Source organism: Tetrao urogallus (genome assembly GCF_951394365.1).
Source record: "Tetrao urogallus genome assembly, chromosome: 1".
In the NCBI taxonomy this organism is placed as follows: Eukaryota; Metazoa; Chordata; class Aves; order Galliformes; family Phasianidae; genus Tetrao; species Tetrao urogallus.
In genome coordinates, this window is record NC_136813.1 from 141480720 (window position 1) to 141498159 (window position 17440).

The following is a 17440-nucleotide window of genomic DNA, read 5'->3' on the forward strand; positions in this document are numbered from 1 at the left end:
TCATTTACCTGTCAATGCTTCTGCATTTTCAGTGCTGAAATGGAAACAGCAGGTTACTGGCTGTCATTGTCTACAAGTGACTTTGTTTCAGTCTCATTCACTGGAGTTTCAGAAACTTTGCTCCTTTCTTTTTCTAAAATCAAATTGGTTTGGAGCTAACAGAGATACTTTTTTTTGTGCACTGCTACCTTCTAATGTATTAGACTTGCTGAAATTCATAAATAATGATGCTCACCCCACTTGCTGAGCTTGCTGTGTTCTCCTGTTGCTGCACTCAAACCTGAGGAACACCCATACAGTGTCTGGCAGAGCAGCACGGAATGTCTTGTGCAATGCCTAAGAGTAATATCTCTGCTGATTTGCCAGGGCTCCCTGCGCTATTGGTCATTAATCTTTCTCAGCCAAAAACAGATGGGGCTATTAGGCAGCCTGAAGTAATGGGGGAAACTGGCAAGATACAGAAAGAAATGCATTATCTTCTGGATAGAACTGCATGTAAAAATGAGAACATAAAAAATGTATTTTTCATATTTAATTGGACGATGTACGATTACCTCTACCAGAAAATAATGTGCGATGTGTTTTGTGCGGGGCATTTATAAAACTGCTCAGCTGTGCCAGGGCCTTATTCTCCCCTGCAGAGAGAAAGAGTAGCTACAGTCCTGACAAGGTTTTTTTGTCTTTTTTTCCCCTAACACGGGGTTTACTCTGCTGCAGTAAGTGCTGCAAATAGCACTACAAAGTGCCTCCACTTGTCACAGTATAAGGAAAATGCAGTTTATGATTCACACACAAACCACATGAAGCCTACCTGGTAAAAATTCAGCACTTAAGAACAAACGTGAATATCTGATTTTCAGTCCAACGAGAGTGGTGGAACTGCAGGTACATTGCTAACTCCTCTGTGTCACTGTGTCCAAGATGATGATTACAAATACAATAAAAATCACACATATGAAGTGGAACGAGAGAGATTGCTCATACAGGAAAACAGCAAGGCTGGAAGGAATTACTGAAAGTAGGACTTGGAAAAAAAAAAAAAAAAAGCTGATCGATACTAAGGACTATTCAGGAAAAACAAAAACATTTTCAAAAAGTAGATGATAAAGGGCAGATGGTCCTTAATGGTCCTTAGCCAGTGATCATAATTGATAGGAGGGAAATTACAGCCAAATATTTGAAGGTGTATGCTGTGACAACAGTGAGAAATCATGGAGACGTATTAGTGAGTTATAATAAGGCATTAAATATAGGTAAGAGCATTGGCCAAAATTTTAATTGCAAAGCCTGTTACATCAAAGGGAGAAGCATGAAAACAAAAATAGAAGGACTGAGTGCCAGCTAATAGATTATTACTTAAAACAGTAATTATGTCCAAAACAGAGTAGGAGGTCAGAAGGTGCTGGGAAATACATAGTTCAGGTTCTGGTGCTGGAAAGGGCTTACAGGGCTGAAAAAGACATCAAGAACTTGAGTTTTGGAGTGGAGAGGAAAGGGAAACACAGGACAAGATGTATCAAGACAAGATCCTCAGTAAAAAGAACACAAGAATTCTGTTGGCTTTTATTTCTGATCCCCTCACTAGGAGAAGGTTAGCATTTAGGAAGCTTGAAGAGGGAATTTTTCAAAACAAATTCCCCCTTAAAATCGAATAGGTTGATATTTCACATTAGATTTAAAAAAAAAAATAAATAAAAAGCCACCTTTTTTTCTTTTAAAGAAACAATTAGCAGACCTAAATAAACAGAAAAAAAATACCAACAACTCTGAAATCCTCAGATTAGAAGTGGAAGGGGCTTGTAAGTTTGGTATCCCCTTACATAAATGGCAGAGAAGGGTGACATGCTTGTAATTATGAATTAGAGATTTTTGAAGTTATTCAGACCAAACTGGAAATCTTCATAGAGAATGGAAATGAAAACTTAGTAAAGCTGAAAGGAAGGTATGTAATAGGTAAGATGGAGTTTGAGCAAGTAAGAGGGAATCTGAAGAGCAAATAGTAGAAAGTTAATGCTGAAAGCTCAGTACACTGAAAGCAGAAAACTGGAGAGAACCAGTAGGCCACTCCAAACAGTAAGTAGAGGGAACAATTAAAGACAGTAAGGATATTGACAAGAATCTAAATGATTCATTTGCATCAGTCTTCACCAGAGATAGTGTCTGAATGGTATCTAAATGAGAGACTCACGCTTTTTAAATAACAAAGATAAGGAGAGGTCACGGACTGAAGACTCAAGAGAGAAGAGCGTGGAACAAATCAATAAATCAAAGGCATTAAGTTATCCAGTTTATCTGACATTTCTTGAAGAACTTGGGAGAAATCTGAGAATTAAGTAGCAAAGTTGTTAGCAAATATCTATCACAGAAGAGGACTGGTGGTCAGTCAGTATTGTAGCTGAGTTGGGGATTTTTGCTGGTGGTGTTTTTTTCATACTGTTCAAGGATCCTTGGCAGTTAAAAGACAGGTAAGTAAGACTAATTTGCTACCAAGGAATTGGCTGAAATGTGTTAGAATTATACAAGCCCCACATCTCATAAACGGGGAAGCACACAGACAAACATAACACGACAGAAAGAAGTAAGAATCAGGTCTATAAGGAAAAACAAACTCTTTGAACCTACTGCCAATCTCAGAGCTGGTAACACCAGCCCACACACATAAGTCTTTCCAGGAGGTCTCATGATTGCACAGATAGGCAACTAGTAAACTACCACCCTGCCCCTAGTTTGCTTCTCATGACAAAGGAGAAAATAATGTTCACACTGATAGTGCTACACCCAAAGTAAGTATAGGTCCATGCTACAGGTTATGGTGTCATAGGGGAATCTAGTGCCCCATCCTTGGGCAACACTGTTAAGTCAAGGAAAAATGAAGAAATGAATGAATCCAGAAATGAAATTTTTTATATATATATATGAAACATAACAGTGGCCACATTGAAAATCTGACAGTAGATTCTGTGTAGGAACAAATGTTCAGCCTCCCCTAGGATCAGCTTTTCATATCTTTCTGTACATTAGATAATCAACAGGACTGTTCTTCTAATTCTCAATACACAATGACCTGGACTCTCAATGGTGAGTAATATAGGACTTAGGGAAGGTTTTTTTTTTGTTTTTTTTTTTTTTTTTAAATATAAATATATTTTAGCCAGGACTATCTAAGCACTCATTTCATTTCTTCTCAGCTCTTCACAGGTTTATATGTAAATCTTTACATAAAGCCATTAAGAACCAAAGGAAAGCACTTTGGAACAAACTGTGTAGCAATGTATTCTTATACAGTCAACACTCCCAAGGAGAAAGTAGTAATTACACATAGCTTCCCACCCCTTTTTTATTCCTTGTCAAAAATGTTGCCTTTTTTGACTTTTCTTATATATACACAACATGATGAACTGATATTTGCAGTTTAAATGTCTGGTTTAACTGCATGGTTTCCACCGTAACAGAAAGCTCTCACAAAATGTCAGGTTGGAAATAAAACCAAGCTCTAGAGGGACGAAGCGGGGAGGAAAGTAAAAGGTGCAGTGGCTGAAAAACAAAATGGAACAAAGTGAGCATAATGCACTGTGGATCCATTTTCCCAGCTCAGGCAATGGTACTGGTATATGTGGTTGCACAGGGATCTGGGGAAGGGAGAGAGACACATTTCTCACTGAGTCGTTTCTGCTTTCTCTATTAACATTGCAAAAGAAATTACAAATAGCCCTGCAAAGGGTAGTGCATTAAACCTCATCTCCTTATCCAATGTAAACACAACATTAATACTGAAGAATAAAGAAAACAGTAAAAAGTCCAGTGTCTTGTTTTCTGTGTTTTGCTTGTTAGGTTTCCTTTCCACCCTCCAGAATATTCTTGTGTGTATCGAAGTTGTGAACTTGACCAGTCCACATTTAAGCAAACACTCACACTCAGATTCCCAACACATTCTTTTTTCCCTCGAATGGGGAATTTATTCCTAACAGTTCTGTTCCTTTTATTTATATACTCCTTTAACGAAGTAGTTCTCAGACCTTGTAGCAGGCAGGAGAGCACTCAGGCTGTAAGTTGCCATGCTTATATTGCCTGTTCAGCAAAGTAGTCCACTTTAAGCCCAATGCCCGACGCCTTCACAGATGAACATGCAGTGAAATGAGTCTACGAATCCATATCCCCCCGCACAAAATGCCTTGTAGGCAAAATCCAATTCTTGCCTAAAAAAGATAAAGAGTTACAACCAGGCCCTTTATTTTATGAGACACACATGAACAAGTTGCTCTGGTGAAAGCAGACCTTACACTGACAGGTTTTGTTCACTTTCTAGCCGAGCTACTGATCTCATTTACTAGACCATTTGAACCAAATATGGCAAAGAAATACAAGGGGAACATTTCCTCAGCAAGGAAAGGAAAACAGCTTATAGGATGGGGGAATGGCAGGGCAGGGCATAGGGGATTTTCCTGATAAAACGTAACTAATTTGAGAATAAAAGACCAACCAATACCATGTACACACCTAAACACACCTTCTCTGGAGTGCAGTATTATATAAGTGTCCCCTTCATTTTCAAGGCTAATTCAGACTTTTGGCTCATCCTGCATTAACAAGGTCATCCATGTTGAGGGCCACTATGAATGTTCACAGGTGAAAGTTCCCTTTCAGAGTAGTGCAGATTTGAAATTCACAGGACAGCGACCCGAAGATCTTCCTTTAGAGTTAAAAAGTATGTCTCATAATTAAATAGCAACATGAAATCCTATATTCTGAAGGTCTGTCTTTGCTCTGCAGTTAAGAGAACAGAGTGCATTCCCAGCTCATGCCTCATTCGCACATCCTGTGGTATGGCGGGTGAATGGCTGGCCCCTCTCATTGACACCTCACAAATGCTAAAGCTGAAAGGCCTGGGATCATTGAGGAAGGGGCTAATGACCGCAGTCTGCAGACATGTCACTTCAAATCCCTACTGTTAGAACTGCCAGGTATGGTATAAAAACAGAAAGTATTTCTCAGTTTGAAGTTTGAAGACTGGGCCCCAAACGTTGAGTGGCTCCTCCCTCCGGCATCTCTGTTTCCTGTAAACGGGCTCTGCTGTGCTAGCTGTTGTTCTCTGCCGTGAGATATTTGAGAGCTGCGAAGCCGTAGTGACGCGACATGTCCTGCTGGAACTCCTCCTTCAAGGTCTTGAGACAGATGCGGTATTGCTTGTTGGAGCGGAACTTGGTGATGTCGAAGCTGGGGGCATGCGGCATGTGGATCATGTAGGCATTGGGCAGCACCGTGAACTCGTACTCCTGGGGGAGAAAGACACTGGCTGTGAGGGGTGATCCCGAGCCCTCCTGCAGCACACCTCTCTCATACCTCCACATCAAGCACGTTCCGTCATGCGACAGCGCAGCGTAGGCCTCAAAAACAACTAACTCACGCAACTATGCCAAATAAACCTTTTTTCAAGTTGTACTTTTTTCTGTGTATGAAAGACTGCTTTGTCTTTGAAAGTATTTTTCTCAGTATAAGCCAAATAATAACAAAACCGTGCTGCGGTCATGCCTGAAGCCATGTCTGCAGCACAGATTTTGCACTAGTGTGCTTGCAACCAACTGTGAATGCACACAGCGTGAGCCCCAAATATCCATGTAAAAGCCTGCGCTTACCCCTGTAATTTGTCTCACTTGTGATGAGAGAATAAGCAATATTTAAAAAGGCATATCCTGTGCTGCTCTGCCTTTATGATGAGATAATCAGAGAAGCAAAACTGTGCCAGATTACGTATAAACCTGAAGTAGTAGGAGAATATAGTATCTTTTATAGCTTGCTTGTGAAGATGGACCTACTAATTCCATATACTTCGAGAAAGTTTTCAGTAAATCAACTTATCCTTCACAGTCTAATGTATTGTGCCAATTCCTCTATTATTTCACTAATTCTTTTTATTTATACCTGGCCAAGTTTTTGACATTTCTCGGTGTTGTTAAAAATGATACCTCATCTAAGTTGCAGTTACTCTTGTTAGATTTGCTCAACTTTTATAATTAATATTGTTTTTATATATGGTCGATGGGGCAAAACTGGACAAAGATTGCTTCCTAGAAAAGTTGAACAGTAACTACTGTAGGATGTACAAGAACGATGTACAAGAACCAAGTATCTGCCCCACAAGGGACTGGGCAGGAAACGAATGTGAACCTCAGCACTCTGTAGCCAAGCAAAATTACTCAGATCACTAGGGTTATGCTAGCTACCTTTTTCATATGAGATTTAAGAAAGTCTGAGTTCACATGAGATGCAAATGACAAGACACTTCAAAATCTTCACAAGCACACTTGCTGTTGTCTTCACCCAGTTTTCATTTACAACTGTTGTTACATTGCATTATTAACCATCTTTGCCTAAGACAGTGGAATAGCCATTTGAGCTTCTCTGGAGCATGCTGGTTTTAAAAGAAGTTGTGCTGAATTTCCCCTGGTTTGCACATTCCAGTCATTTGTAGCATGAGGAGTCTGTGAAGGGACACAGACTGTTTGTCAGGGAAAGACATTTATGGGAGAGAACACGCCTGAGCTAATAAGCATTAGAATTTTCACCTACAGATCTTTCTTCATCAAACAAAATACAATCGACCCAGAAGATACTGAAAACTACTGGGTTAAGATGCTACCAAAAACCAGGTGCTTGAGGAACACAGCACAAAATGAAGGCGCTATGGCTGCAGTGCTGTCCCAGAGACACTCAGGAAACAGCAGCGCCTGTTGGACATCTAGGTGCAGCTGCAACTTTGTGGCTGCTCCTTTCTCATTAAGGGAGTGTCTGTTCCCTGGTAGGCAGTGCTAAAGCAGTAAATACTTGTGCCAAGTGACAATTTGTCATACATGGGAATGGGCCCCACTGAGCTTGTTAGGGATGACAAGCACAGAGGAAGAGCAAAATAATCTGGTGTTCACAGGCAGAACTCTTTTAGTTGGAAAAAAATTAGAACTAATGGGAAATCAAACACAGAAACAAAGGCTGCCATGATGGAATGAGGAGAGACGATAAACAACAAATTGTGTAATAACTCTGCGGGACCTTAACATCAAGGCCTGAATCTGCCGAGGAAGATAAATCCCCCTCATATAATCTTTTCTGTTGCGCATCTCATTCTGTTTCCATCTCAAGTCTATAATCCTGAAAGTCAGTGACTGTTTATGCTCTGCAGTGTAAGCTGTTAGCACAGCGATGCTCCATCCCTGAAAGGCCTTTAGGCACATAAAAGATTCCAAAAAAAATACTAGCCTGCTGCTAATGAGCCCCTTTGAAAGATGCTGGGCTGGGCTGGAAAAAGATGCTTGCAGTCCAATCACTGGAAGAGCAGACAAAGGTTTCATAATTGCCCATCCCTACCACAAGAAAATGTCTGTTGAGAAAGGAAAGCGCTTGTGGGAACTTTTGTCCCTACCTCACACGTTATAAATACTTCAGACGGTGACTGTCATTATCTATGTATTTTTACAGCATCCAGCTCAGTGGACATCTGTGTGCCCCTAGAATAATAATGAAGGTTATCTCCACGTTGTGCAGCTTTGAAGGATGGTTAGTGGCACAGGCTCTTGGTAAGGAGTCTCCCACAGTCCTTCTGACAGACACTGCAGTTGCAAGGAGCTGGGAAATAATTCAATTGAGGAGCTGTTTTGCCTGCTGATAACAGAGCCAACCAAATAGCTGGCAGCAACCTGATCCAATGCTGGAGCCGAAGGAATGCCTTATGAATGCCTGGTGCAGTGTTCCCTCGTTTTTAAGGAAGGGATGTCACCCCATTTATCCCAATTCCTTCCTCCTACATTAAGGAGCAGCCAGTGGAAAGAGACAGAATTCAGGAGATGGATCAAAATATACAGCAGAAGGAGTGATTGGGAGATCAAAGCTCCCTGAAGAAAAAGCCGAAATAAGCCCCAGCTAGGGAAATATCTGAATTATTGCAAGGAAAACAGAAGAACAGGGTAGTGCAGCATATTTTGGGCTAGCCCAGGGAATTTGGTATTTCTAGCTGCCATAGGGGAAAGTAGTATGTCTACTCCAGGGTGATTGTGTGGAAAAACAGGCCAATACCCGTGTCATTACAGATGAAAGCAAAACTTCTTTTCGATGTGCTTTTAAGGCTGAAAGAGTGAGAAAAACAATTCCCCAACTTAGTTAGCTCTGTCCCAATGGCCATTGAAAATACCTGAGCTATGATCAACTTCGAAAAATGTTCCAATTTCTTACATCTGAGTCTGCATGCTAAGCAAATGTCTCTGAACAAAAGAGTTAAATCGTAAGTGCCAAATCAGAGCTGCCAGTGGGGATGCAAGCCTTGATACTCAGATTAACAAATAATAAATCATCACACTGGCATTCTCCACAACTGATAGTTAATTGATTAGTGTTTGGAAAGCACACAGGAAAATTAAACTGCTATGCATAGCAATTATTATTAATGATAACATAATGGACAGTATCTTTTATGTAGTCTGTAATCATTTTTTTTTTCTCAACATAAGTAGGCAAGGATTTGTTGTGAATGCCCTTTTGCAAATGGGGCAAATGGCATGCAGCCCAAAGTGATTATGTGGTTTTGCAACAGAAGTAGAAAATATTCTACCCACATACTCGCTTGCATGAAAAACACTGTATCCTGCACCCCAAAGACACAATCTCCCAATAACTTGCTGTAGGTCCACGTTGTGATAGCAGAAGTTAGCAAAGCTGGCCAAAAAGTATGGTTTTTCAGTTAATGTGAAGTGCTACTAGCTCAAAACCTGGAACTGCAGGCAAACTTAAAACAAACAAACAAAAGCCACCAAAATAAATGGAAATGCCATGATCCAGACCCTGCTATTTAACATACTGGTTATTTTCACATCCAAAAACAGCAGGGAAGCACAAACTGCCATTTCATGGAGAGCTCCCATGGAGCCATAACCACTTCTAGCCTAAAAATCTAGGACTGTGGCAGGGACTTTGGCAGCTCTGAGAACTCTGGTGACAGTCTGGGGCTTTCGAGGTTTCTCTGCATCATTATATATTCTGCCCAGAAGCACCAGCCCAAGCCAGATCCAAGAGCAAGTAGCCTAAGGATCAAATACCTTGATCCTCTGGAGTGTGTCACGTAGCCAGAATCTCAGAAATGTGAAGTCCTTGGCTTTGCAGAAATGCGCTCTAAATCCAGGCCAGAAATTGAAGGTCCTTGCCTTGGATTCAATTTAGGATTGCCTTCTGAATTCTAAATTAGCAGCTGGGACTTATCAACCTCTATTTAACTGAGAAGCTTCCAGTCATGTATATAGATTCCACAGTAGGTGATGGGGCTGGTAGCAAGTACTGGGCAGGCGGCATCATGCTACTTCCAGACAACAGCTTATGCAGCACTGTCAAATGAACTAAGGAATCACAGAATGGCTTAGGTTCGAAGGGACCTTGAAGAACATCCAGTACCAATCCCTCTGCCATGGACATGGTTGCCACCTACTAGATATGGAAATTCTCTTTAATGCTTGACAAAGACTAAACTGCACATTCCCCGCTCAAAAAGCCCTCACTAAGCAGTTAATGAGGCCAGATGAGCACTTCAGCAGTGCAGAAGGTGGATGTCATTTAACAACCCTGCTGCCTGCCCCCCGGCACCCTGGGTGAGTTACGCAGTCATCATCTCCTCACCTGTGCATCCAGCTCCATGATGTGAGCTACTTTGTTCCAGCCAAATCCAACAAACCGTCTGTCATACTCTGGGCAGTCCTTCCTCACGACGACGTATGGCTCGAAGTCTGCTTCCCACTCCACGCGGTACGGGGTGGTGGCTGTTCGCCATTTGGCAAAGTTGGTTGGCGCATGCCCTTTTGTCCAGACGTGATACCTTAAGCAGACATAAACAGCATGGACAGGGGGAAGCAATTAAATAGGATGCATCTTGGCGAGGCTACAAAACGTTACTTGTTTGATAAAAGGCTCAAAAATAAGGACGTTAGCTTACAGTTCACATCGTCATCTTCAGGACGTATCAGAGGCAATTTCTAGGACTATTTCCAGCACACTTCCCACAGCTTCGATGTGCTCAGTGCCTAAAAACATCTAGCTGGTGAAAGGTAGTGTGAAGACACTACCTAACGCTCATGTGAGAAGCAATTACAAAATATACAGGCAGTTCATCTACACTGCAAAGTGCTGCTTCTTGTTCCTAGCAACCAAGTGGCGGTATCAGAGCTCTAAAATCAGCGTGAAATCCTGCAGCTCTCTTAAGGCCCTGAAAATTAGCTATTTCTACACCACAGTGACATTCACGATCTGCTTTATATGTAATTTTATAATTTGTATGAGAGACACCTGCAGCTCCGGATAGATGTTCTGTTTTATTAATTACTGTTATTTCTATGGTAGAAGCCAAAGTGCATAATTAAATTAATAAGTAAAATACCACATAAGGGCTTTCTGCTGCACTTTCTATATTGCAGAGAGTGCCCATGTGATCTTAAGTAAGGTAATCAATTTGATTTACAGAAAAAGATTCTTTTATACTTTGTTAATTTTCTTTAGGCCGCAGCGGGCTCCTTCCAAGCACAGCTTGAATCCACCCCATTAGCGCCAGGGTCAATGATTCTCTCGCCCACTTACTTTTCTTACACCTTTCCAAAAATCAATGAGACAGGCTCTTTCTGCAGGCTCATAGATTAAATAATGAAACAAAGGCATAGCAGGCCATCTGTATTACAGTCTTCTGAGATGTGTAGCAGAAGGGGCAAAACAAACATCCTGCCAGTTTGTAATGCAGGGTACATGAAATTCACAAGGATGACTCATGTTCTCAAAGTGTAGAGATTTAAGCTTAAACTATTTGCAGAATTGGGACCTGAGGCAATGGCTCAAGCCGGAAATTCTAACAATGTTGCAAGCCATTGCTGAAAACAGAGATACAGAATTGTAACCTAAGAGTTGCCACTTGGCTGTGTGTTGGTATGGCTTACCAACACACAAACAGAAGTGCCCAGCTTCACTTACTTCTTGTTCAGGGGCAGAGCAGGAGGATGGAATTACTAGGACAGCAATGGTGTCCCAAGGAACTTACGGTCCTTTGGAGGCTGCATTTCTAACTTACACACAGATTGAATCACTTTCATCTATCTGCCTTGAGGACCAGGAAAGAAAGCCCTTCTGTATTAAAAAAAACCACAACAACTGACAGTGAATTAATTAACCAGAAGTTATTAGAAATCAGTGCCGCATTTTAAAAGAAGCTTACAGTCTGTAATGGCCTTTGGAACCATCTCCGAGAAACCCATTCCTTTTCTTGGCTTTTTCAGGAAAGGACATTGTAACCCATGCAGCCACTGATGGGCAGCTATCTACACCAGACAAAATGCAATCATAATACAGAGCTTAAAATGATATGGAATTGTGGAAGATGCTGTAGCTTCTAACATCTTACCTCTGGCATTTTGAAATTAATGATGATGATAATAATAATGACTACTAAACACTCACAATGTGATTTGGATCTTCAAAGCTTCATGCAAACTTTCATTAATTGAGAGATTCCTGAAGAGAGTCAGGCAAATGCTGCTGTTCTTCTAGCAAAGCTCTCTCACTGATTAACACAGTGGGGGGATCAGGGCACTAACCATAAAAGCACCACTTACTTTTGCCCCTTTCTGGGGAAATTAATATAAGCATACACATTAGCTAAGGTATAAACTTTGTAGGAGGAGAGAATGGACCAGCAGGAAAACTAAAATTGCAGGGAAAAGACAATGAAGAGAAAATAGGGAAGTGAGATTGGAGAGACGAAAGAACACAGAAAGAAAGGAATAGACCAAATAATAACAGAGAAAATAATACCAGAGACCTTCTACTTGTCTCTTCAGAGCAACTGATGTGAGTGGAAGGAAAGAGGCAGACATAGAAGTGGCTGAGGTCAGGACAAAAAGGAAAATGAGTATAGGATGGTCAAATACGGTACATACTGTTTATAGCGAAATAATAAGACTAGAAGCTAGAATTGTGAGAGTCTAAGATTACATGCACGTATTCACGAAGAGTATGTGCCAGGTATCATGCCCACATATATATATGTGCACACGTACAATCTGCTGGAACTAGGTCTTAGCCAGTGACTAATCATCACGTGAAATGTACTGCAAAATGAGCATATGCAGACATCATCGCACGATGTTCTTATAGGGAAAGCTACCACAAAAGAGTGTGCCATTTCCAACACATTTTGTTTTAGGTAATATAAATGTAGGAAATGGCTCACTGTCTGTACTGGTCTTCCATCAGCAGGACAAATGAGTACATCTAGTTTTCCCGCTCAGATCCTTCTCATCCAAGATTTAAACACACACTGAATTTTAAGGCCATTTTCAATCTCACAGACTCCTGGAAATAGTTTGTCTTAGTGAAAATAGTGACCGTGGCATTTTCAAGCACAGTAGAAATTTTGAAAAATTCCAACAAAGTCACCTTCTCTGGAGAAGGTTCTGGGGAGACCTCATTATGGCCTTCCAGTACTTGAAGGGATTTATACACAGGAGGGAGGCTGACTTATTACGACAGGACGAGGGGATAAGGATCTAAACTAAAAGAAGGGATACTTAAGTTAGATGTAAGGAAGAAATTCTTTACGCAGAGGGTGGTGAGGCACTGGCACAGGCTGCCCAGAGATGGTGGACTGTACATTGTGGATGCAATCAGTTAATTAGTTAATCAGTCATTGTTGGTTATGTTTTCTCAGTGTAATGCATCTCCTACCACCTGTGGCTTTACTTGAGCCTGACAGCTGTGTAGGTTGTACATTCGTGGTTCATCAGCTACCACCCAACCACAAGGCAGGCATGTCCTCATGAGGCATAGTCACTGCCAGCACCTGCACACAAAGCCAGCAATCCGTGACAAAGCATCCCACCACTGCAGAGGGCTTCCATCCTCTGCACACCCAGTCATCCATAGATGCTCACGTCTTCCTTTTTCTTTTGGTGCTGACTGGGGGCTGTAATTGAGAGCTGTTTTGTATTTCTTAGCTGCCCAGAGGTAGAAAAGGTCACAATTTGGAAAAGAGGTGATAAAAGCAATTTCAGCCAAGGAAAGATCGTAATCTATAGTGTGGTGTGAGGGACTGGGATGCTGCAGGCACTCTCAGCAATCACTGTCACAGCAGTCCTCCCCAGCTTCCTCCCACCTGCTCAGCCTTGAATTGCAGCATTATTAAAGCACCTTGAAGGTGGACGTGGAAATTCTCAGTCCAGATCACAGCTGCTTTGTGGCTATTGATAGATTTTAGCAATGAAATGAGAGAAAGTAAACTAGGAAAGCATCTGTAAAATGTGTCCTACATTAATATGTAAACCAGCAATAGAACTCACATCCTTCACTTCTTATTTAACCTTGTCCTGGCAAAACTCCCACTAACGTTAAAGAGATTTTTGTGTGAGACTTGAGAAGGGACCTGCAAATGTGGCTGTGCACCTAACATGCCAACATGCTGTACAGCTTGACAATGAAATCTGTAGTGGAAGACCACTGCTGCACAGGCTTAAAATTTGTCAGCTGGTAGAATGCAACAACTGTAAATCCTGAGGATGTTACTTTCCAATGGAAGGATTTTTTCTTTCAATTATGGGAGAAGCAAATATTTTCTGTCAACAAATATATTGTCCTTTTGCATATATTAAAAAAACCAAACAACAACAAAAAAAAAAAAACACAAAAAACCCCCCAAAAAAACAACAGCCATAGGAGACAGAAAAATGCTTGGTCTGTCATTACCCTCATGTAATTTTCAAGAGAGAGGCATGACTTCCTAATATCTCAGTCATCTTGAGCTTCTATTTCAAAGTAATCTCTTGCAGATGGAGGGTCAGAATTGTGTGTTCCAGGCTCACACAGGCTGTTTACTCTGGCATCTGCGTAAAGCATTGTGAAAGAAGGGTGGCTGCTGTGATGAGAGATGTGCACAATGCAATGAATGGAAGAATTGCAAGGAAAGCTCTAAGGCAAGGAAAGGATGGAGAGGTGATAAAGAGCTCTGCTGGCCATGCAGAGCATACTTAGCGTTTTCATAGTTCTTTTCTCTAGATCTTGAAATACTGAACAAAGGAGAGGTGAACATTGTTACCCGCATTTCAGAGATGGAGAACAAAGATACAAGAAAGAGAACTGATTCATGGATCACCTCTCAGCGGGGCAGGAGCGGAGCTGGGACAAGAACACAGGCTCCTAAGACCCCTCTCTGTGCAGTATCTTAAAGCCATATTGTACTCTTGCTATCACTATGAACCTTTACAATTGTCTGCTAATCAGACCTTACCACACACCCATGAGACAGTTAACCCCTGGTAGCTGTATTTTAAAACTGAAGAGTCTGGCAGATAATAGAAGTGAGTTGTTCACAGCCAAAAAAGGAGTCTGTTTCAGAGAGGAGCTCCAAATTTAGGTGCTCTTCGCTTCTCAACTCTAGTCAGAGTTGACTTTTACCTCCATATTGTGAAACTGCAGCTATTTAAGCAGCTATTTCATACTTCATAAGAGCACATGGCAAGCCTGTATTTGTTTTTCCAATCAGTCAGTGAGGAAGCGAACCGATAAGCAGAGAGAAATTATTTTTGATCACATGAGGGACACAGCTATCCAGATAGTATTTGGCAGCCAAGAAGCAAATTACATGCACATGAGTGTAATGGTTGCGCCTGATTTCATAGAGCAATAAAAAATGATGAAAATAAAACAAATTCAATTTAACATCTGAAGTCTTTCAGTAGAGGAGTATAATACTAGATAAAATGCTGAGCTTACAGATGGAATATGTCCACATATGACTGTTCACTGCTTCTCTATGAAAAGGGAAAAAAATCCAATATGTTTCTTAATGGAGCTAGATAGCTGACAGAAAAAAAGAAAAATCAAATATTCATAGAAAGTCAAAAAAATCTCCAGAGGTAATGAACAAAGGTTCAATGACAGTACTTTCTATTACCTGAATGTGAAGAGGGTTCCCATGTCCAACATAGACAGCAGCTCTGCTTTTGACTTGGGGAAGGAGAGGCGGTAGCGTAGGGTCTCAAAAGCCGGTATGATCAGAGCTTTCTTGGTGTTAGCCAGGTCCAGCTGGGTGACTGACTTCCTGGCAAAGACAAACAACAAATACAAGCAGGAAAATGTTAAACTGAGAAAATTCTTTGGCATTTCAACATTTGATACTGCAAATGTGACTGTGGCCCATATTCTTTCCTATGAGTATACTATTCTTTCCTCTCCTATGGAGCAGATACCCACCCTCAAGAATACTGGCTGCCATGAAGGTCAGTCTTTGTTCTAGGCAAGCCAAAAAGACATGGTAAATGAGCAGAAGTGTTTCTTGATGTTTGCTCATCATGCTCTCCTATGAAGAATGGTTGAGGGAGTTGGGTTTGTTTAGCTTGGAGAGGAAGAGGCCCTGGGAAGACTTCACTGAGACTTTCTAATACTTGAAGGGAGCTTGTAAGAAGGAGGGGGATTGACTTTATACACAGTCTGATAGTGATAGGACTAGCTTTAGACTAAAAGAGTAACCTAAAAGAGTCTAGGTTAGATGTGAGGAGTTCATTACTCACAGGCTGCCCAGAGAAGCTGTGGGTGCCCCACCCCCGGAGGCACTCAAGGTCATGTTGGATGGGGCTTTGGGCAGCCTGATCTAATGGCTGGCAATCCATGGGCAACTCCACGGCAGAGGGATTAAAAATGGTTGGGCTTAGATTGGTCCCCTCCAATCTAAGCCATCCTATCATGATGCCCATGATAGCGTTCAGCTCAAAGCTCATTTATGCTACTGAGAAGAGTTGTGCACTGGGTGCTTTGAAACACACCACTTTCTGCCTTCTTTTGCTTCAAGTTGTGCAGTGTGAAGACTGTTTCAGAGGGTGTGTGCACACATGCAGACTGTATTTTGCACAAAAGAGGCCTTAGGACAATTGTAGCAGGAGAATAATAGCTTGGCAGTCATACGCATGGCCTGCCAGAGGTATTCCATCAATTCTTTCCTAACAAACTAAAGCCTAAAGAAAAAGAAAGAGAAGTTACTTTTCCATTCCCCAACTGAATCTTAGCATGCTTGTCATCAGAAATAACTCTGTCTCAATTTTTCTTTCATTATCTTTATATTTCATAAGAGAAATATGCTTCTCTTTCCCTGTCATAGTCAGTTCCTCTTAACAGGATTCACTGTCCTGACTTTTATGTTACTGCAACAAGCAATCAAGGACAATGTTGACAAGCAAGAAATTCTCTACAGCCTTATAAGATGAAAGAATTTGGATCACTGTCATAATACCAGGAAAACCAAACAAAACAATTTCCTAGGACCCAGAATACCTAGAATTTATTTCTACTGCCATCGGATAAAAAGGAAAAGAGATAGGCTATTTAATAATATCTGAATTTTAGAGAATTCATATTGCCCTATGGGCCTGTTCTAGAAAAAGAAATCTGTTTTCTGAGAGCCATACTGTATAGTTTGCATTGTTTAAAGAACCTCTGCCACATTTCACTGAACTTTTCACAATTGAAGGATTTTAACAATGTCTTACCATAACTTTACTTTCCTCCCTGCCTTCTCCCTTACCATCACTAATGGCTAAGATATCTACATGTAAATAGATGACTCCTTCACAATCGGCTTCCATGACCTTCCAGAATCACTGAGCAGTGCCAGTGATTCTGGAAGGTCTTTATGATGCTTTTAATGTTTCTTCCCCTTCACACCTTCTCTGCAAGCAGGGCACGCTAACACAGTTACTCTGACAACATCTCAGGCTTTCTGGACTCTGTGCAATCTGTCAGCCTTGAGCGGTGCAGCTTTGAGGATTCAGTTTGAGGAAGAAGCAGATAATGTTTGCAGTGATGCTCATCCTTTGGGCTCTGCAAGGAAAGAGCGGCTTCCATTTATGGCTGCTGCTGTCTCTTTGATGGAGGGCTCTGAAGTCCCATGCAAAAATCTAGGTCCCAGCTGTGCTTGGCATTGCTCAAGGAGTAGGAGACAATCCTGCCCACCAAAGTTCACAGTCTGAAGTTGAACAAAGCTAAAGCAGATGTAGCTATCAAGCAGGGGTAACAGCAGAGGCTGTCAGGCAGAGCAAACTGCGTTGCAACCAGTGTTGAGCGTGACTCATTTTCTAAGATATGGGATACAAGCACTAAAATGATGTGGATATCAATAATTCGTTCTGTATGCTCCCTGCTCCTGTCATCTGCAGATTTAGTACTGGTGTCAGTGGCTGAACTGGGCCTTAGATCTCATGTTGGAAACAGCAGATGACAGTAGCGTTACAAATAAAACCAAGGGCAGAGTGAACAAACTGATACACAAGGCTGAAATCACTGGCACAGTCCAAGGTGAGTACAAAAAGAAAGGTAAGCAGAGAGAAGCAGAAGTCTGAAAACAAGGTGCTTGTAGTAGATGCAATCAAACGCAGAGAAAGCAGAG

At 41.4% G+C, this 17440-nt stretch overlaps 1 protein-coding gene across 3 annotated transcripts in view; it reads right to left on the bottom strand.

The window, feature by feature from the left end:
- Window positions 1–5075: 5075 nt before the first annotated feature.
- Window positions 5076–17440, bottom strand: part of LARGE1 (LARGE xylosyl- and glucuronyltransferase 1) — a gene marked incomplete at both ends in the record, with an annotated part of 197781 nt that continues 185416 nt past the window's right edge. For 2 of the 3 annotated variants that reach the window (XM_079545305.1, XM_079545303.1), the window contains 3 exons: window positions 5076–5273; window positions 9652–9847; window positions 14957–15103. In XM_079545305.1, the coding sequence (XP_079401431.1) occupies window positions 5076–5273; window positions 9652–9847; window positions 14957–15103 (541 nt within the window). The remainder of the gene's footprint in view (window positions 5274–9651; window positions 9848–14956; window positions 15104–17440) is intronic. The other variant, XM_079545304.1, reaches the window with a different exon arrangement.